This window comes from Phalangium opilio, unplaced genomic scaffold, assembly GCF_054372755.1.
Source record: "Phalangium opilio isolate 3A_F unplaced genomic scaffold, DU_Popi_V2 ptg000082l_1, whole genome shotgun sequence".
NCBI lineage: Eukaryota > Metazoa > Arthropoda > Arachnida > Opiliones > Phalangiidae > Phalangium > Phalangium opilio.
In genome coordinates, this window is record NW_028324189.1 from 10,730,881 (window position 1) to 10,751,997 (window position 21,117).

The 21,117-nt window shown below is 42.4% G+C and overlaps 1 protein-coding gene across 2 annotated transcripts in view; it reads left to right on the plus strand.

The window, feature by feature from the left end:
• LOC149651577 (uncharacterized) overlaps positions 1–20,826 on the plus strand; it is an 80,647-nt gene extending 59,821 nt beyond the window's left edge. For both annotated transcript variants that reach the window (XM_089848545.1, XM_089848546.1), the window contains 53 exons: positions 9–359; positions 422–709; positions 777–893; positions 952–1,131; positions 1,193–1,315; positions 1,388–1,498; positions 1,563–1,766; positions 1,827–2,162; positions 2,228–2,317; positions 2,380–2,502; positions 2,575–2,862; positions 2,926–3,138; positions 3,207–3,329; positions 3,399–3,482; positions 3,559–3,681; positions 3,759–3,848; positions 3,918–4,040; positions 4,109–4,195; positions 4,268–4,387; positions 4,450–4,662; positions 4,750–6,567; positions 6,654–6,767; positions 6,838–6,957; positions 7,032–7,490; positions 7,551–7,613; positions 7,685–7,831; positions 7,902–8,615; positions 8,685–8,873; positions 8,942–9,640; positions 9,702–10,016; positions 10,087–10,149; positions 10,218–10,967; positions 11,031–11,099; positions 11,192–11,260; positions 11,346–11,525; positions 11,600–11,923; positions 11,996–12,514; positions 12,819–13,157; positions 13,239–13,421; positions 13,498–13,569; positions 13,637–14,074; positions 14,156–14,410; positions 14,485–14,559; positions 14,635–14,889; positions 14,966–15,982; positions 16,051–16,170; positions 16,251–16,358; positions 16,430–16,990; positions 17,102–17,769; positions 17,851–18,121; positions 18,192–18,430; positions 18,508–18,685; positions 19,231–20,826. In XM_089848545.1, the coding sequence (XP_089704671.1) occupies positions 9–359; positions 422–709; positions 777–893; positions 952–1,131; positions 1,193–1,315; positions 1,388–1,498; positions 1,563–1,766; positions 1,827–2,162; positions 2,228–2,317; positions 2,380–2,502; positions 2,575–2,862; positions 2,926–3,138; positions 3,207–3,329; positions 3,399–3,482; positions 3,559–3,681; positions 3,759–3,848; positions 3,918–4,040; positions 4,109–4,195; positions 4,268–4,387; positions 4,450–4,662; positions 4,750–6,567; positions 6,654–6,767; positions 6,838–6,957; positions 7,032–7,490; positions 7,551–7,613; positions 7,685–7,831; positions 7,902–8,615; positions 8,685–8,873; positions 8,942–9,640; positions 9,702–10,016; positions 10,087–10,149; positions 10,218–10,967; positions 11,031–11,099; positions 11,192–11,260; positions 11,346–11,525; positions 11,600–11,923; positions 11,996–12,514; positions 12,819–13,157; positions 13,239–13,421; positions 13,498–13,569; positions 13,637–14,074; positions 14,156–14,410; positions 14,485–14,559; positions 14,635–14,889; positions 14,966–15,982; positions 16,051–16,170; positions 16,251–16,358; positions 16,430–16,990; positions 17,102–17,769; positions 17,851–18,121; positions 18,192–18,430; positions 18,508–18,685; positions 19,231–19,490 (15,038 nt within the window). In that variant the 3' untranslated portion in view covers positions 19,491–20,826. The remainder of the gene's footprint in view (positions 1–8; positions 360–421; positions 710–776; positions 894–951; positions 1,132–1,192; positions 1,316–1,387; positions 1,499–1,562; positions 1,767–1,826; positions 2,163–2,227; positions 2,318–2,379; positions 2,503–2,574; positions 2,863–2,925; positions 3,139–3,206; positions 3,330–3,398; positions 3,483–3,558; positions 3,682–3,758; positions 3,849–3,917; positions 4,041–4,108; positions 4,196–4,267; positions 4,388–4,449; positions 4,663–4,749; positions 6,568–6,653; positions 6,768–6,837; positions 6,958–7,031; positions 7,491–7,550; positions 7,614–7,684; positions 7,832–7,901; positions 8,616–8,684; positions 8,874–8,941; positions 9,641–9,701; positions 10,017–10,086; positions 10,150–10,217; positions 10,968–11,030; positions 11,100–11,191; positions 11,261–11,345; positions 11,526–11,599; positions 11,924–11,995; positions 12,515–12,818; positions 13,158–13,238; positions 13,422–13,497; positions 13,570–13,636; positions 14,075–14,155; positions 14,411–14,484; positions 14,560–14,634; positions 14,890–14,965; positions 15,983–16,050; positions 16,171–16,250; positions 16,359–16,429; positions 16,991–17,101; positions 17,770–17,850; positions 18,122–18,191; positions 18,431–18,507; positions 18,686–19,230) is intronic.
• The last annotated feature ends 291 nt before the right edge of the window (positions 20,827–21,117 follow it).

Below are 21,117 nucleotides of genomic sequence, written 5' to 3' on the forward strand. Positions count from 1 at the left end.
TTCTTCAGACCGATGTCTGGATGTCCAATGTGGTATCGGAGCCAGATGCAACAAAGAAACCGGTTGGTGTTCGTGCGCGCCTTACTTCATCGGCGACCCAGCTCGGCTTTGCATGCCAGTCATCTTACCACCGATTTGCGTTCCAAGTTGCGGCGTTAACGCCCATTGCATTTACGGCACTCCTAACCAATGTGAATGTAACAGCGGATATAGCGGTAATCCTTACCAATCATGCGGACAGCAAAACTCTTGCGGCAGTACCACGTGCGGTACAAATGGGCAATGCGTTGATGGCGCTAGCGGGGTTGATTGTATCTGTCCCGCTGGTATGCAAGGCAATCCCTTCATCGGATGCAGTGGTAAGTCCTTGGAATGATATATTATTTACGCGGATCTATTAATTATGGTCTCTCGTTTTCAGACGTCAATGAATGTTCTGGTAGTGGAGGTATTTGTGGTACTGGAGCTACTTGCATCAACAGCGTTGGTAGCTACCAATGTATCTGTCCGTCTGGTACCAGCGGAAATGCTTTGTTCGCTTGCACATCTAGTCAGGGAACTGGTGGATTCTTCCCGCCAATCGGAGGCGGTGGACTTATACCAGGAGGTGGTGGATCGAGTGGTGGCTCACCACCCGCGGGAGGTGGCTCACCACCAGCGGGAGGTGACATTCCTGCTGAACCACCAGTAACTGGACAACAGGAACAAAGTAATTTCCCCGTTTTTATAGAAATTAGGCCTAATCGTACTAATACCAACATTAATCTGCCTTTTAGATCTATGCTACGTCAATCAAGTTATCTGCGGTCCTTTCGCTAGTTGTACTAATGGCGTTTGTAATTGCGATGAAGGACAAAGTGGGGATCCATATGATCCAGTTAACGGATGCAGTCGTAAGTGTTTTATTGAAAACCTCTAATTAGTTTCCATGATTTCTAATCTTTTTTACAGCTTCGAGGACCAAACCATCTCCAATTCCAATTATTACAACCAAACCAACCTCACCTCCTTACATTGACCCAAGTGAAATTACACCTTCGGGACCATTACCTAACTTGTGCGAAGAAGATTCGGTTTGCGATGATAATTCGGCTTGCTTTCAAGATGATAAGGGACATCAATCCTGCATGGGTAAGTAAACATTCATTTCTAAGTGAGACCGTACAAGTACTTATTCCGATTGAATCTTTAGACGTCTGCATCAACACCCAATGCGGACCCAACGCCGTCTGTAAAGGAGCTGGTCATCAACCCGCTTGCGAATGTATTCCAGGAACTATCGGTGATCCTAATAACTTGAAGACCGGATGTCAACGTAAGTACTTGGAAATAAATTGACCAAAATTATCCTCGATGATTAACTTTACGAATTAATTATTATACTTAGCACCACGCGCAACGACTTTACAACCTATTGTGCACGAGTGCCTTAACAATCCCGATTGTCCAACCGATTCAATTTGCACGGTTGACAGAGACAATATCAATAGATGCAAGAGTAAGTGTATTTAAATTATTATTAATTATGATTAGTTATTATTTATACATTTATCCTTAAATAGACGTGTGTCCAAGCAATATTTGCGGACCTCACGCAATTTGCACTGGCAAAAATCACGCTGTCGAGTGCGTATGCCCACCAGGATACGCTGGAGATCCACGTGACTTAATTCGAGGTTGCGTAGCTCATAAATGTCTTAGCGACGACGATTGTTCGCAAGAAACATCGTGCCAAGCTCAGAATGATGGCGTCAAAAGTTGCATATGTAAGACACTTCAATTTAAATACTCCATCGGTACAGATACTTAATAAAATAATTCCGTAGCCGTTTGCCGAGACCACCTTTGCGGACAACACGCTGTTTGCGTCGGTAAACTTCACAGACCAATCTGCGAATGCGAAGAAGGTACTAAGGTCATTCACGATGACCCCGTTCACGGCTGCCAAATTGTTTCGCCCAATATCTGCGAAAACAATCAAGGTTGTATCGAAGCCGCCGTTTGTCGACCCGATGACTTCGGTGTCAAGGATTGCTTTGACGCTTGCGAAAATACGAGATGCGGACCTAACGCTCAATGTATCGGACGCGGACACAAACCCTCTTGCGAATGTCTTCCAGGATTCGCTGGTGATCCTTATGATCTACCACGAGGCTGCACCAGTAAGTACCTACCTAAAAAGTATAAGGCGCGTAACGTGGTCTCATATTCTCTTATATTTCAACAGAACAACCCGTTGACTTGTGCCGAGATGATGATCAGTGTCTGTCAGATAAGGTTTGTCGAAGAACCGAAACAGGAAAGAATGATTGTATCGGTAAGTACATATTACCATTCTTAATTAATTACCTCACGACTAAAATTAATTTCACTATACAGATCCATGCGCCATCAAAGTTTGCGGACCAAACGCCATTTGCACTTCTAAGAACCACATCGCTACTTGCGCTTGTCCACCAAGGTTTTCAGGAGACCCTAATAATCCAGTTAGAGGTTGCCAACGTAAGTTTTAACATAACTTTAATTGTAATATAGAACATTAACCAAATTAATGTTTTCATTTGCAAAATTTAGCTGATCTTTGCAACACCGATAACGACTGCGCTGGTAACAAGGCCTGCAAAGTCACTAGCCAAGGAATTAAAGATTGTATCGACGTTTGTATTGGAAAACGTTGCGGACCCAACTCTGTTTGCGTTGGAGTTTCGCACGCGGCTCAATGCGCTTGCAAACCTGGTTTTGAAGAATACGGAGACATCAAGAGAACCGGTTGCAGACCGAGGGACAAGTGTAAGACGGACAGCGATTGCTCGGACAAAGAAGTCTGCAAAGTCAATCCAAACGGAGTCAAGGAGTGTGCCAGTAAGTACCCATAATTTATTCATTATTCTTTAAGACTCGTATTGAAAACATATCCGCTCTTAGATCCGTGTCCTCAAGTACAATGCGGACCCAACTCAATTTGCCAAGTATCCAACCATATTCCTACTTGCTATTGCCTACCTGGTTACACCGGGGACGCTTACAGTAGGGTTACCGGTTGCGAAGAAGTCCGATTAAACCATTGCGAGAATGATGACCAATGTATAAGCACCGCTTTGTGTCGACCAGACGATACTGGAGTTAAGGATTGCTATGGTAAGTGTCTTTTATTTAAAATTTCTATAATAATTAAGTCGACTTCAATCTCGGTTGGTTATTTTTAGACGCTTGTGAAAAGACAACTTGCGGACCTCACGCCACATGTATTGGTGTTGATCACAGACCACAATGCGTTTGCGTAGAAGGTTTCGTCGGAAATCCGTATGACATGAAGAAGGGATGTGATTGTAAGTTACAAGTACTTCAATTTAATTTCTTTATTGTTATATAACGCTCGATTACTTTAAACCTTACAGTGAACCACGAATGTAAGGATGACAGGCAATGTCCCGATGACAGAGTATGTCTTCCTGGAACTGATAATATCCGAAAATGCGTCTGTAAGTTATCGCAATTAAAATTATGAATTACTTTAATTGCAGTTTAATTTACTTAAATCGTTTACCCGTTCTTTAGTGGTCTGCGTCTACGCTCAATGTAGTCCATCAGCCATTTGCGTAGGACAGAACCATAAGGCGCTTTGTCAGTGTCCTCCAGGATATACCGGAAATCCGGTTGACATCACTGTTGGTTGCACGCGTAAGTTGATTAATATTTAATTAATTAAATCATTCGATTTAAATATCTACTTAATTTAATGAAATGTATTATTTTAGCTTTCGTTCCTAATGTTTGCGAAAGTGACAACGATTGTTCACAATCCCAAGTTTGTAAACCGAATCCGGGAAGCTACTTGGATTGTTACAGTAAGTTGAAAAGAATTTAGTTTAATTTACTTAAATTTAATATAATTTAATTAATTTAATTTTAATTAGACGCTTGCGAGTACATTGCTTGCGGACCTAACGCAGTCTGCAAGGTTAAAGATCACCAAGCCAGATGCGAGTGTTTACCAAATCACAACGGCGATCCATTCAACTTGGTTAACGGTTGCAAACGTAAGTATTCTATCGTAATTAATTATTAGTTAATTACTATTAAATTTTAATGGAATTAACGTCTACAGCGCCACAAAATGAATGCGATCGAGACGAGGAATGTCCAGCGACTGACGTATGTCGTGCTGATAACACTGGTACCAGGAAATGTGTCGGTAAGTACCAAGGTTTTGTTTTGTCTTAAAGTTAGTGCCGGGCAAGTACTTAAAGTTGATTACATTACTTAGGCGTCTGTAAATTCGCTACTTGCGGTGAAAACACGCGATGCGTCGCTGTTAACCATCAACATCGTTGCAGATGTCAACCTGGCTTTGTACGCGATCCCAACAATATCTTCGCTTGCGTCCGTAAGTACTTGGAATTATGTTTGTTGTGGGGGAGTGTCAAAACTAATAAAGTTTCGTTGTAGCTCCGGAAAAAGTGGACGAATGCAAAGAAGACTTTCAATGTCCGACATTCCAAACTTGCAAACAAAACAAAGTTGGTGCTTTAAAATGCGCCGAAGCTTGCATCGATTTCACTTGCTCGCCAAACTCTCAATGCCTTTCGCTTAACCATAAAGGACAGTGTAAATGTATGGAGGGTTATACCGGAAACCCGGCCACCAGAGACGGATGCATACGTAAGTTCAATTTGTAGTAATTATGAAATTTTTAAGAATTATTAATAATTGACTTATTTTAATTAAATTAAATTAAATTAATTACAGCAATCCAACGAAATGAATGCGAGGAAAGCACGGATTGCGATAGCTTAAACGACGTATGCCGATCTGAAGAGGACATTAAGAAATGTATGGACGCTTGCCGTTACCATCAATGCGGACCCAACGCTCACTGTATCGCCAAGAACCACGTGGCTCAGTGTCAATGTCCTCAAGGTCTCTTTGTGGGCAATCCATACGATCTCCAACAAGGTTGCCGGGCAGTTGAGTGCTTAAAGGACACCGATTGTCCCGACAGTCGTCTCTGCAATCAAGAATACACTTGCGCTGATCCTTGCATCGGACAATGCGGCGCCAATGCCGTTTGTTTGGCTCAAAACCATCAAGCCACTTGCCGTTGCAAACCAGGATATACCGGAGACGCTTACAGACAAGGTTGTGTTTATATTAAACACTGCGATTCCAATCCTTGCCACCCAAGCGCTTCCTGTTTCGATAATCCCGGAAGTTACACCTGTCAATGCAAAGGAGATTATATTGGAGATCCTTATAAGGGAGGAGTGGGATGTCGTCATCCTAATTCCTGTCCTAATGGCGACGGAGACTGCGCGGTTGATGCCGCTTGCCTACCTGATCCCAGTGGTATTAAAATGTGTAAAAATCCTTGCGATACAAGCCCTTGCGGACCAAACGCCTTATGTAGAGTGGCCAATCACAGAGCTCAGTGCGCCTGTCCATCGGGTTTCCGAGGTGCTCCAGAACAACCGACTGAAGGATGCGTTCGAGAAACATTCATTTGTCTCTCAGCCAATGAGTGTGGTGATTCGCAAGCGTGTGTTAATGGACAATGTAGATATTTCTGTTCGCAAGACAAAGAATGCGCCTCTGGTGAGAAATGTATCAGCAGTCATTGCGTCGTTCCTTGCTACGGTCACGCCAGTTGTCCACCTAGAGAAGCTTGCTTATCGGATGGCTATTGTCAAGCCGGTTGCAGAAATAACGACGATTGTCCGGATAACAAGGCTTGCTCTCAAAACCAGTGCAAGAATCCTTGCGATATTAACGGTATTTGCGGTCCGAACGCCATCTGCGTTGTTAATAACCACGAAGCGGCTTGCGGATGTCCACCAGGATTCGTCGGAAACCCGTCTCCCATATTGGGATGCATTAGGGTCATCCACGTTTGTTCTGCCAAGATTTCTTGTCCACCCAGATTATCTTGCATCGGAGAAAGATGCAGAGCTCCTTGCAGCGAATGCGCTAGCGGAGAAATTTGTATTAATGGCGCTTGTATGGTCACTTGCACGTCCGACAGCAATTGCGTCAGTGGAGAGATATGTTTGAACCAATTCTGTCAAGTCGGTTGCAGGACGGACGGCGATTGCGGAGTCAATCAACTATGTTCCGCTAACCGATGCACGTGTCGCGCTGGATTTGTGCCATCAAGTAATGGATGCGAAGATATCAACGAGTGCTTCTCCAACGTTTGCCATCCAACTGCCGTTTGCGATAATACACCCGGAAGTTACATCTGCCGATGTAAAGATGGCGATATTGGAGATGGTCACAGCGGATGTAGGAGTCCAGGTGAATGTCCCAATGGAGATCGTGATTGTCCTTTGAATACCGCTTGTGGTAAAGATCATCTAGGAATACCCAAGTGTATTAATCCTTGCGAACCATCTCCTTGCGGTCCTAATACGGAATGCTTCGTGGAGAACCATCAACCTCAATGTACTTGCCCGAAAACGGGTCTTTACACTGGTGATCCCTATGAACGTAACCAAGGCTGTTACCAAGTTGAATGTCTTCATGACACCGATTGCGATCAAGATAACCAATGTTTGAATTTCGAATGCAGAAGTAAGTTACCTAAACTTCTTCTATACTTTAACGCGTATAGTAATATAATGTATAATACTAATTACTGATGGTTAATTACTTGACAGATCCTTGTAATCAAGTTGATTGCAAACCTTACGGTACATGCGTGGTTAGGGACAGACAAGCCGTTTGCCGGTGCAGAGATGGTTACGAGAACAATGGCAGACTTACTTGCGTTGGTATGTACTTTTAATTATAATCTTAATCTTAATATAACAAGAATTAAAATTAATTATAATTCTTATGAAGATATCGACGAATGTTTGAGACACCCTTGTCACTCTTCGGCCATTTGTCAGAATGGTCCTGGTAGCTTTTCTTGCATTTGTCCACAAGGTCTAGTCGGAAACCCATTAGTACATCCTGGATGTAAGTTTTATTTTTTTTGCTTTTCACGTCATTTTAAGTAAAATATTATACATTTAATATTTTTTCTCGTATAGGCCATGATCCAAATATATGCTTTAATGGCGACCGAGACTGCGCAGACACCGCAGCGTGTCTTAGAGTAAATGGTCAGCCTTATTGCAAAGATCCTTGCGAAGATCCTAAAATTTGCGGTGCAAACACCAACTGTAGAACCATCGCTCACCGACCGGTTTGCTCTTGCTTACCCGACCATACCGGAGATCCGAGATATAAATGCGAACCAGTTCAATGCACCAGAGACGAACATTGTAAAACCACCGAACTATGCGCCGAGAATAAATGCATTGACGTTTGCGCCACGAAAACATTCTGTGGTCAAAACACGATTTGCGTCGCCAAGGACCATAAACATACTTGCAAATGTAGGGACGGATTTTACGGCGATCCCATTGCCGGTTGCAGACGTATCTTGTCTTGCGCCGAGGATCTCGATTGTCCCGCTGGAGAGTTCTGTTACCACAAGAACTGCAGAAGTAAGTTGACCGTAAATAATTAACTAAGATTAAATATATTAATCTTATATTTAATTGCAGCTTCTTGCGTGTCTGACCGTGATTGTGGTGAATATGAGGGCTGTGAAAAGGGACGTTGTATAAGTAAGTACTTACCATAACTGGACTTAATTTCCTTTAATTCATTAAATAATTAATAATTTTTATCTTTGAAGCTGTATGCCGATCAGATAGCGAATGTCCTCAAGGTCAAAGCTGTACTTACAGGAAGTGCGTCTTAGTAGACCGTTGCTCCACCAATAATGATTGTTCCGAGGGTCAAGAATGTCGTGCTAGCCCTAAAGGTTTCAACGATTGCGCTGGTAAGTTTCAGCAATTCACCAAAAAGGATTATTAAGTCTTGGATTCTAAAAAGCACAATCGGTTCATTAGATCCTTGTGACAATGTTCTCTGCGCCGTCAATACCATCTGCATCGCTAGAGGCCATACCGCCGTTTGCAAATGCAGAGAAGGTTACGTCGGTGATCCACTTGACAGAGGTTGCGAAAAGGTTGAATGCAGACGTAACGAAGACTGCGCTCGTATCCAAGCTTGCGATAATTACAAATGCGTCGATCCTTGTCGTAAACCTAACATCTGCGGAACCAACGCCTTCTGCGTGGCTCAAGACCATAGTTCAGTTTGCCGTTGCCGAGAAGAATACGAAGGTGACCCAGTTGCCGGATGCAAACCGATTGACTATTGTTCCAAGAAACCTTGTCACTCGAGCGCCATTTGTAAGAATAAACTCGGTGGTGCCGAATGCGACTGTCCACCCAACAGAAATATCGGTAATCCTTACGCCGCACCCGGATGTCGAGGACCTAACGAGTGCGCGAATGGAGACGCGGATTGTCCACCCGATGCCGCTTGCGTACGACGAGGGTCGGAATTACCCATGTGTAAGAATCCGTGCCTGGAACCGAATGTTTGCGGACTTAACGCCTTGTGTAGAGCCGAGAACCATCGCGCTTTCTGTTACTGCGCTCCTGAGTTTACCGGAAATCCTCAAGATTATACCAGAGGTTGCGTCAGGGTACCGGTACCTTGCGAACAAGATCAAGAATGCCAGCCTGGACTTGTTTGTAACCATAAGAGATGCAAACGTAAGTACCATACTCCGGATTATTTTAAGTTCAATTAGTTTTTCACACATTGTTCATTTTCGATAATAGCACCGTGTCGCGAGGACCCTGAATGTGCTCATAAAGAAATTTGCGTCCAAGGACATTGTCTTCAAGGATGCCGAGAGGATCCTGATTGTCTTGGTGGAGAAATTTGTATCGCCCGAAAGTGTATCGCTGGCTGTAGGACCAATGAAAACTGTCCATTCAACGAAGCTTGCATACTGAACAGTTGCAAAAGTAAGTCGATTTATTAATTAGGGCCCAAGTTAGTTCCGTAATTAATTTTTCAATTTTTTTTTCGATAGATCCTTGCGAGGCACCAAATGTTTGCGGTATTAACGCAATCTGCCGAGTACTTAACCACGAACACGAATGTACTTGTCTCCAAGGTTTCGCTGGTCAGCCCGTTACCTCTTGTTACAGAGATTTACCGTTTTGTACATCGCAAAACGATTGTCCACCCCATCATTTCTGCCATGATGGTAAATGCCGGGTCGAATGTATCCAAGATCAAGATTGCGCTGTTGGCGAATTTTGTTACAGCAATCATTGCGTGGTACAATGTCGACAAGACGACGATTGTTTCGACAAAGAAATTTGCGTTGGTAATCGTTGCCAACTCGGTTGCCGTTCGAGCGTACAATGCCCCGATCATTTGGCCTGCGTCTCCAACAATTGTATCGATCCTTGCAAGGGAAGCGCGACTTGCGGACCCAACGCCGAATGCCAAGTCGTTAACCATCGTACCGTCTGCAGTTGTCCAATCGGATTCGACGGTAGACCAAACGCTTACGTTGGTTGTATTCGTAAACAAGAAGGTTGTCAAAACAGCAACGAATGTAGACCGGGATACGTCTGTTACTACGGTTTCTGTCGATTGCTTTGCCAAGAAGATCGTAGCTGCGCTGTAAACGAACGTTGTTACGAGACCAGGTGTAGCATTCAATGTCAAAGAGATAGGGATTGTCCATCCGGTGAAATTTGCGACGAAAATACTTGCGTTGGTAAGTACTTGCGGTTAAAACATCCTGATGTAACTTATTCCTAACCATGGTTGTATTTTAGTCGGTTGTCGATCGGATGTCGAGTGTCCGTCAAAAGACTCTTGCATCAACAATCAATGTATTGATCCATGCGCTTCACCAACTGCTTGCGGAACTAACGGACTGTGTCGAGTTATTGAACATCAAAAGCAATGCGCGTGTCCACCGGGTACTAGCGGGGATCCTTACGTTTCTTGCACCAGGGTCAGCGTATTCTGCAAAGCCGATGACCAATGCGGTGTCGGAAACATTTGCGAAGCCTCCGTTTGCCGAGTTACGTGTAGTAGCGATAACGAATGTTTTGATGATGAAAAATGCGTCGAGCGACGTTGCAGCGGTAAGTAATTGTGAAACTTTTGTATTCCTAAGGGTTGAACCTAACTTTGGCCAATTTAATTACCTTTCAGTTATATGTACTCACGATAGCGCGTGTCCTGATGGATACATTTGCGAAGGAGGACAATGCTTGCGTAAGTTATTGAGGTTTTTTTTTATTATTTTTAATCTTGGTATCTCTTTAACCATGGAATTGTTACAGCTGGTTGCCGAAGCGACTTGCAATGTCACTCTTCCAAAGCTTGCATTAATTATCAATGCAGAGATCCGTGCGCGTCACCAACCGCTTGCGGTACAAACGCCCAATGTCAAGCCGTAGACCACAGACCATTATGTTCCTGCAAAGCGAAATACACCGGAGATCCTCAAGTTGGATGTACCTTAGTGGAATGCATAATTGATTCCGATTGTGGCACGGCCAAGATTTGCCAATCATATCGTTGCGTACCTGGTTGCCGAAACGACCAAAATTGTCTCGATAATCAAGTCTGCACATCGCGTACTTGTCAAGATCCTTGCCAATTTAGTACAACATGCGGTATCAACGCCATCTGTAAAACCGCGAGTCATAAGGCTTTGTGCTCTTGTCCTCCCGGTTTTACCGGAAATCCTATTTTGGAGTGTCAACAAGTACCGGATGTCTGCGCTCGGGATGATGAATGCGGAACCGGAAAGGCTTGCATTAATACGCGATGTATCGCCGGAGTTGAATGTAGATCGGATGACGAGTGTCACCTGGGACATATCTGCGAGGCCACCAAATGTTACGTCGGATGTAGGACTGACGAGAACTGTCCATTAGACAAAAAATGTCACAGCAGGCAATGTACCAACCCTTGTTTAATCAGAGGGGCTTGTGGTCTTAACGCCGAATGTCGGGCCGTTTACCATCGACCCGAATGTACTTGCGCCTCGGGATATTTTGGAAATCCGCTTATTGAATGCAGAGATTGTAAGTATTCAAATTTGTTTCTTAATTATAATTAATTAGCTAATTTGTTTTATTTTCTATTAGCTGGTAAGCCATGTAAAACCAACGCTTATTGCGCAATCGGGGAGATATGTCAACAAGGACAATGCGTTGGTAAGTTAAACCTTCATTCAGTCATTCATGCTTCATTTCTTTTGAGAATTAAACAGGATTAAGTACTTAACTAATTTAACTGTTCTATATAGTTGCTCCTGGGTGCTCATCCGACAACGATTGCAGACAAGGTCAAATTTGCGAGAACACCAAGTGTATATGTAAGTCGAATTCTCTTAAATTGCGCTGACTTTCTCTGTCCCCCCCACTTAATCTTAATTAAATTAAATTAATTATTTACTTTAGACGGATGCAGAAGTAACAGCGACTGCGATTTCTCAAAGGCTTGCATCGAAAAGAGTTGCCAAAATCCTTGCAATTCTGGTAGCTGCGGTGTTAATGCGGAATGCGTTGCCGTTAGCCACGAAGCCGTTTGCAGATGTCCCGCCGAATATACAGGAGATCCGAGACAATTATGTCAAATCTGTAAGAGTTTTATTTTAACATTTGCCACCAGACCACGACGAGAAAACATTAAATTGCAATATGTGAATTTGCAGTTGATGAGGAATGTAAAACCGATGAGGAATGTGGCTTGTCCAAGATTTGCATCCGAGCTAAATGCGTCGTTGGTTGTCGATCGGATAATCATTGTCCATTTGACAAGGCTTGTATCGACGGACGTTGCACTAATCCATGCCACACCAGAAACGCTTGCGGAATTGGCTCGCTTTGTCGACCAGTTAACCACAGAATTGAATGTTCTTGTCCACCAAGTTATAGCGGAGACCCGAAAGTTCGTTGCCATCCTGGTAAAGAATACCAATGTGTTCGATCCAGCGATTGCACTCAAGGTTTCGATTGCGAAAACAACTTATGTATTGGTAAGTAATTAAATACATAATTAATTACAATGTAGGCGAGGATTGTTTTAATTTTTTTTTTTAAACTTTTAGTTAAAACTGTTGGGTGCACAACCGATTCCGCTTGTAATCCTGGTGAGATTTGCGAGAATGGTAACTGCATCGCTGGTTGCCGAAGAGACAACGATTGTACCTTCGACAAAGCTTGCATTAACTCACAGTGTCTCAACCCGTGCAAAGTTCAGAACTCTTGCGGAAGAAACGCCCAATGTCGTCCAGTTGTTCACAGACCTTTGTGTACTTGTATGCAAGGATATAGCGGAAATCCATACGATTATTGTACCGTTATACCACCACAACCGGCTAAGGAATGTATCCAAGACAAGGACTGCGGATATGGAAGAATTTGCGAAACCAACCGATGCGTTATTGGTTGCCGTAGCAACGATAATTGCGAGTTTAATTTGGCTTGCATCAATAGACAATGTCAAGATCCTTGTCAATTCCCCGAAGCTTGCGGTTTGAGAGCCAGATGTACGACTGATAACCATCACCCAGTTTGTTCGTGTCCCGCCAGACTTACCGGAGATCCTTACATCAGATGCGACGAAAGTAAGTACTTTTAATTACAATTAGCCTTATTCCTGATCAGCGCCACCTACCCATAGCGGCGATTTTGAGAACTACTGTAAGCGGCAAGCCAATCAGATGTCGCTAAAATCTGGTGACGTCACTGACGGGCACTCACGGGGTCTTACCAAATATGACGTCACCAGATTTTAGCGACATCTGGTTGGCTTGTCGATTACAGTAGTTCTCAAAGTCGCCGCTATGGGTAGGTGGCGCTGATCAGGAATAAGGCTAATTCTTAAGACGAAGAATTAGTTTTAAATATTCATAATCTTTTCAATTTTAGTTCCACCCGATTATTGCGTGTCGGACAGCGATTGCGGAATTGCGCAAATTTGCGAGAGCAGCCGTTGTATCGACGCTTGCAGAACTGACGATAGTTGTCCTTACGATAAGAGTTGCATCAACAGCCGTTGCCAAAATCCTTGCAGTTTCTTCGGAGTATGCGGAACTAACGCTGATTGTACTCCAGCCAATCACGAAGCTAGATGTTCTTGCCCAAGTCCACTGACTGGGGATCCCAAGAAGATTTGTATGCACGAGAGACAAGAAGTTAAATACGAGGAATGTAAATCCGACGACGCTTGTAAGACCGGCGAGATCTGCGTCAAGGGAGATTGTATTGGTAGGTCTTGTTGATTCGACTTAACTTCTCTTGAATGCGCGTTAACGTTAATTTTAATTTTAATTTAATCGAAATTAACAGAGGGATGCCGAACCGATAGTCAATGTCCTCCTGATGAAGCTTGCTCTAGAAGAGTGTGCCAAAATCCTTGTATTGTTCCTGGTGTTTGTGGGGTCAACGCCGCTTGCAGAGCTGTCAGTCATCGACCCATATGTTCTTGCTTACCGGGATATGTTGGTGACGCTCAAATTGAGTGCCGCTTACGTAAGTATTCCATTTTTATCACGAACTTGATTGAATCTTTCAAGTTCAAGTACTAAATCCAAGTATTTATTTGTAGCGGTTAAACAAGAGTGTAGCTCAGACTTTGACTGTCAATTCCAACAAATATGCGAATCTGGATCTTGCATCAGTAAGTTTTCAGTTGATATGTTCAAAAATATGTACTCTTCTATAATATTTATACTTTTCCTAAACAGTCGGTTGCAGAACTGACTCGAATTGCGCTTTGGAGGAAGCTTGCATCAACAGGATTTGCCAAAACCCTTGCAGTTTCTACGGCGCTTGCGGACGTAATGCCATATGCAGACCGCTTAACCATAAACCCGAGTGTTCTTGTCCGCAAGGTTTCAAGGGCAATCCTAACGTGGTTTGCGTACCGGAAGTTACACCGCCTGAATGCTACAAGGACACCGAATGTACTGTCGGGTACATCTGCGACAATAACAATTGCGTCGCTGGTTGTAGACACGATAACAACTGTCCCTACGAATTGGCTTGCATCAGCGGACAATGTCAATCACCTTGCTTACCAAGGATATGCGGATCCAACGCCGAATGTAGGCCGTCTAACCATAGACCCATTTGCTCTTGTCCAGCAAAATACATCGGTGACCCTTACCAACAATGCATATTACGTAAGTTCTAATCATATTAATTTTTTGGTGGTACCATGGACCTTTTGTCACAAATTAGGCTTAACAATTTGATCCAAATAGCGCCTCACGATTACTGCGAAAGAGACGAAGAATGTCCGATTGGAAATATTTGCGAAAACCAACGTTGCAAAGTGGGTTGTCGCATCAATTCCAACTGCCGTTTCGAAGAGGCTTGTATCAATAGATTGTGCCAGAATCCTTGTAGTATTTACGGAGCTTGCGGACATAATGCCTTGTGTAAACCGTTAAATCACGACCGTACTTGCTTGTGTCCACCTGGATTTACCGGTGAACCTCGCAGTCAATGTTTTGAAAGTAAGTTTTGATTAATCCCTGGTTTTTTCCAATTGCAAGTTATGTAAATTAAAACATTAAATTTTCATCCTCAGTTCATGTACCACCAACATGTTCAGCTGATTCCGATTGTCCTAGAGGTCAAATTTGTCAGAAAGGAAGTTGTATTCGTAAGTGTTTATGTTCAATTTTGTAAAATCGATAAGGATTGTCAATTTAAATTAATTGTAATTATAATTGTTTAGCTGGATGTCGCAATGACGTACATTGTCCCGAGGATGAGGCTTGCGTACACGGAAACTGCCAGAACCCTTGCACCTTTAGCGGTGTTTGCGGTAAAGACGCCCAGTGCGCGCCTGCCAATCATAGACCTTACTGTTCGTGTCCCAGCGGTTACACTGGGGACCCGATTGTCTCTTGTGCCGAAGTACGAGTTGAGATCTGCAGAAGAGATGAGGAATGCGCTGTTGGACATATCTGTTTGGAGAAGGATTGTGTTCGTAAGTATCGAATGGTGTCAATGCCAAGTTGAGCAAATCTTAATTCTTTTTGTGTTTTAAATTTTTTTGCATACAGCTGGTTGTAGAACTCACAGCAACTGTCCGTTTGACCAAGCATGCGTCAACCGTTTCTGTCAAAATCCTTGCGATATTGGCGGAATCTGCGGAGTTAACACTCACTGCCGCGCTGTCAGTCATCAAGCTGTTTGTACTTGCTTACCGGGATACACCGGAGATCCATTACGACAATGTCACCGCATCGAATACGAGTGCGTCGTGGATAGTGACTGCGGAAGTGGTTTCGTCTGCGTCGACCACAAATGCAAGGACATTAACGAATGTCTTCGAGGCCGAGGACCGTGCGCTTTGGGCGCCATGTGTACCAATCTTCCGGGAAGCTTCCGATGCTCTTGTCCATCCGGTTTGGTCGGCGACGCTTATAGAGACGGATGTCGTCAACCGATACCAAGATGTACTCACGATTCAGACTGTAGCTTCCACGAAGCTTGTAACCTCGGTAATGGCGAATGTTACGACGTGTGTAGTAGACCGGGAGTTTGTGGACGTAAAGCCACCTGCAGAGGAATCAACCATCGAGCCGAATGTTATTGTCCAAGCGGTCTTAAAGGCGACCCATACGTCGAATGCGTCTCGGAACATACTTGCGGCGGTTACCAGAAATGTCCTGGTAATTTACAGTGTCTCGGTGACTACTGCGGATGTCCAGAACCGTTCCTGCAAGTCGGATCTTTCTGCATATTGACCAGTAGAAATTGTACAACCGACAATCCGTGCAACGCCAACGAAAGATGTATTTACACTGGTCAACAAGGCGTTTGCGTATGTCCTCACGGTTACGTACTGATGAGAAATGGTGTGTGTCGGGACTTGAACGAATGCGAAGAAGGTTCTTTCCCTTGCGGACCAGGAGCTCAATGTTTCAACACCCCTGGTGGCTATCGATGCCAATGTCCTCCAAACACCCAAGGAGATCCCTACAATTCTGGTTGTCAATTACCGGGAGTTGAATGTCGAACCAATGGCGATTGCGATAAGTCTAAGGCTTGTGATTTGAGCAGCAATAAATGTTTCGGTAAGTACTTTACAATTAACCTTTACTAATTTCACGAAAGTGTAATTAATATTATTTTAATTTAATAGATCCATGTATCATAAAATGGCCTTGCGGTCGCAGCGCTTTCTGTCGAGTTTTGAACCACGAACCAGAGTGCGCGTGTCCACCAGCGTTCACTGGAAATCCTTTGATTGCCTGTTATCCACGTAAGTACCTTATAACTTTTAAAACATTTATTATAAACGGCCGGATGCTTGACGTGGTTTCCATTTAATCATTATTACAGTCCGTGGTTGCAAAGTTGACAACACTTGCCCAGGCAATTTGGTTTGTCAATCAGATAGCAACTGTGGATGTCCAGGTGACTTCCAACGAATCAGAGATTTCTGTATTCGTAAGTATCTTTAAAATTAAATCTAATCACTGATAATTTAGGTTCCTAATTAAACCTATTTATATTTTTAGTCACGAGCATTAACTGTACAACAACTAATCCATGTCCCGAGAACCAAGAATGCGTTTACGTGGGTACGGAAGAGGGTTTCTGCGTCTGTCCAAGAGGCTTTAGACTCTTGCGCAGCGGTGTTTGTATCGATATTGACGAATGCAAAGAAACTCCCGGTGTCTGCGGTTCGGGTGCCTTGTGTATCAACACTTTAGGAAGCCACGAGTGCAGATGTCCAGCTGAATTCCGTGGAGATCCTTATAGAGAGGGTTGTGTCAGAATCGAAACTGGTTGCAAATCGGACAGCGAATGTGCCTCGCACGAAGTTTGCGACGTTCCCACTAGAACATGCTACGATCCTTGCAGAAAACAACCTTGCGGTCAAAATGCCATTTGCAAAACTGAGAATCATAGTCCGATCTGCAGTTGTCCTCCGAGATACACTGGAGATCCTCTCACCTACTGTCTGCCCGTCATGGAATGCGGTAGAGATTACGAATGTAATGGGAACTTGGTCTGCTTATCAACCGACGTTTGCGGATGTCCTACGACCTTCCAGCGAATCGGAGATTATTGCATACGTAAGTACTTTCTTTTAATAATAAATTATAGAAACATTGCTAACAATGCTTTAGAATTGGAGTTCTTTACCCGTACTATGTGACTAATAAGCCTTCGTAATTTCTTGACAGTTACCAGCCGCAATTGCACAACAACGAACCCATGTCCTCAAAACGAAGACTGCGTTTACACCGGTCCGGAAACTGGTTTCTGCGTCTGTCCACGAGGTTATGAACTCCTTCAAAACGGTATTTGTCGAGACATTGATGAATGTCCAACACCTTGCGCTTCTGGCGCCATTTGTACAAACTTACCGGGATCCTACCAATGTACTTGTCCGCCTGACACCATCGGAGACGGATACATTAAAGGTTGCGTCAAAATCGACAGAAGATGCAAGTCAGATGATAACTGCTCTTCGGACAAGATTTGCGATACCGGAAGTGGAAATTGTATCAGTCCTTGCTATCAATGCGGAGAACGAGCCATTTGTACCGTCGTTAATCACGAACCACTTTGCGTCTGTCCACCAAACCACGAAGGCAATCCTTTCGATAAGACAGTTGGATGCGTACCTAAGACACCTTTGGAACCCAGAACCGAACTTCCACCTTCGGAGATATCGGTCATGTGTTTGGCCGATGGTGTCCTGGTTTCGATGGTACTTGATGGTTTTGACGGAGTACTTTACGTCAAGGGACACAGTCAAGATCCACAGTGTCGTAGGATTGTCAGCAGTAGCGAACGTGATGTGGACTTCAAGGTTCAGTTCAGTACTTGCGGATTGATTCACATTAACGTAAGATTTTAGGATTAAAATTTAAAAAAACCTTGTTCAGGCTAGTTGACATTTTTTACAATTTTCTTTCGACTTTTTTAGGGCGAAGCGTCTTTCATACTTGTCATTCAGAAACATCCGAAATTAGTTACTTTCAAGGCTAGAGCGTACCATATTAAATGCGTCTACAATACCGGCGAAAAAACCATCACTTTGGGCTTCAATGTCAGCATGATTACCACATCAGGTACCATCGCTAATACCGGTCCTCCACCGACTTGCCTGATGACCATTTGTACCACGGATGGAAGTGAAATTAGCAGCGCTGAGATTGGTGACGATCTTATGCTCAAAGTGGAAGTACAACCTGACTGTAAGTCCGCAATTACTTGAATACATACGTTTTCTGGTAGGTACTTAACCCTTTTTCTCGTTTTTATTAGACATATACGGCGGTTTCGCTCGAAGTTGCACGGCTAAAACGATGGAAGACAACCAAGAGATTCAATACGAAGTAACTGACGCTGATGGTTGCGCTACGGACCCAAGTATCTTTGGAAATTGGGACTATGACCCGCAAAAGAAAGTGTTACTAGCTAGGTTTAACGCTTTCAAGTTCCCTAGTAGTAATAACTTGAGGTTCCAATGTAATATAAGAGTCTGTTTCGGCTCCTGTCCTCCGGTAAGTCTCACCTCCCAGGTCCTAAAGATGCTGAGATATGATTTGTTTCGTAACAGTTTTGGTCTGTGTTTTAATAGGTCAATTGCGACGGTGTTGATACTTATGGCAAAAGACGAAGACGTCAAGCCAATAACAATGATTTCTTAATCGGGGAGAGCTTCCAAGAAGGTTCTCTACGAGAAGAAATTATGGTTCAGTCCAACGCCATCTTGACCTTGGAGAGGAAGGAGAGTCAAGTTGCGCCACCAACTGAAGGTAAGATTTCCTTCCTCTAATCATATTTTACACTACAAGCACACCATTATTCTCGTAGTAGGACTTAGTAGTAGATCAAATTAGGCTTAGCAGTAGATCAAATTAGGCTTAGTAGTAGAGCGTTGTATCTTTCATTAACGACTCAAATTAGGCTTAGTAGTAGAGCAAATTATTCTTAGTAGTAGATCAAATTAGGCTTAGTAGTAGAGCAAATTAGGCTTAGTAGTAGAGCGTTGTATCTTTCATTAACGACTCAAATTAGGCTTAGTAGTAGATCAAATTAGACTTAGTAGTAGAGCAAATTATTCTTAGTAGTAGATCAAATTAGGCTTAGTAGTAGATCAAATTAGGCTTAGTAGTAGAGCGAATTAGGCTTAGTAGTAGAGCGAATTAGGCTTAGTAGTAGAGCGAATTAGGCTTAGTAGAGCGAATTAGGCTTAGTAGTAGAAGAAATTAGGCTTAGTAGTTGAATAAATTAGGCTTAGTTTCCAAAATTCCCTAAATTTGAGCAATGGTTTGAACATTTTCTTTTACGTGTGTTTCAGCTGGTCCCAAAGTGGAAGAGATAGACAGTGTATGTTTACCCAAATTGGGACTTATAATATCGTTGGTCATCACGACCTTACTAGCCTTAGTGGCAGTAGCCGTGGCCATATCTTGTTGGCTAATGGCCTACCGAAGAAGGCCCAAGAAAACGGGTCCTCTACCACATCCACCGGATTTTCCTAATCCACTTTATACAACGCCAGAACCCGTAGCGGAACCAACACCCGATTATTACGCTTCATCTCATCGTAGTCTGTGATTAAAAAGTTAGTGAATCCCTTTTCCTTACTTCCTTCCCCATATACGCTGAAAGGACGTGAAAATAAGCAAAAGAAAATTTTGCTTTTCGTGTGTTTTGTAATTTAAAAAAAAAATCTCAGCCTTTTTCGACAACTCCTAAAATTAAAAAAAAAAAAAGAAAAGATCGAATCACAGGACTACGACTTTGGCTATGGAAGCAATTACCCAAAAAATGCGACTATTTTAAGGGGGAAATCGTATAATTATTTTAGTGCCAAAGGACGTGCAGCTATTAATTTGAATTTTTGAAACAAAAAGACTCAAGAATGTTTTGTTTCGCAATTTAAACAAAAAAAAAAGAAACAAAAAAACACGAAAAAATTTGATTCATTTTTTGACAGACATTTTAGGAAATTTTAATCAACCCCCCGAGTGACTTTAGCCTATTCGCGCTTTAATGGTAATTAAAACAAACCCCGATGAATTTTTAGGTGCAGGAATTAAGTTAATTAACCAATTTGTTAGGCTTAGTTTTAAATTAATCGTAGTTTAATCGTTGTTGAATCCAGGATTAATCTGAATTAATTAACGTTTAAAACACGATTAAATTTAGGGCTGCGAATTTTGTTTAATCTTTTAAGTTATTTATAAGAATGATGAAAGTCTGTTATTGTTTTTTTTTTAAGTTAACTTTTTTTCTAGCGTAAAAAATACTAGTGATTTTTTTTAATTAATTAATATGTACTTCTCTCATTAATACATTGTGGTTGAACCACAGTCAGGGTATTTGATTTTACCCCAAAACAAGAGGCAGCTAATACAATTGTGATGTAATTATATTATTATTATTTTTTTTTGTCCTAATTTATGTGGTGCTGAAGTGTTACATAAAACGTGTGTGTATGGTAATTTGTGTATATATTTAAAATAATTGGAATTTGGGAAATGATTATTTTTGATCTCTTCTCCCTTATTCATACCCCTCCCACCATGTGTTAATTAATTTAAAGAAAAGAAAAAAAAAAGAGTTTTGTTTTTTCGTTTTCCCCACTATCAAAATTTTAGAAAAAAAAAAGCAAAAGTTTTAAATTAAATTAAAGAATACGCGGGTTTGTGAAAGTAAATTTAAAATTTTAAAGAAATTTTTAAAAACGTTCTTGCTCAGGGAAAACGGGTTCAGTCACGTTTTCAAGACATTTTTGGAAAAAAAAAAAAAATAATCGAGGTGTTAGGCCTAGTGTAAAAAAGTAATATTTATACAACAAAACTGCTAAGATTAATTTGCTTATTTTTTAAACACTAATTCATGCGACTATTTTTGATACCTAACAAAAATAAAACATTTTTCTACAATGTGTTAGTCTTTGATTTAGTTACTTGGACGTGGGTAGTTTGGCACATGTTTGAAACGATTTTGAAATTGGTGTCTTGTTCTGCAAGGAGGATTATACATTGTGATTGGAGTAGACACTATATAGTTCCGCCCAGCGTGGGAAATAAGGCGGTGGCACAGGGCAAATGACCAGTTTAAAAATTGTCTGGACCAGTTTAAAAATGTAATCGGAGGGGGGTCAGTGGTCCACGGGACCACTAAGAAAATTCAAGGGTAACCAGAGTCTAGACATTAGCTAATACATTTTAATTAT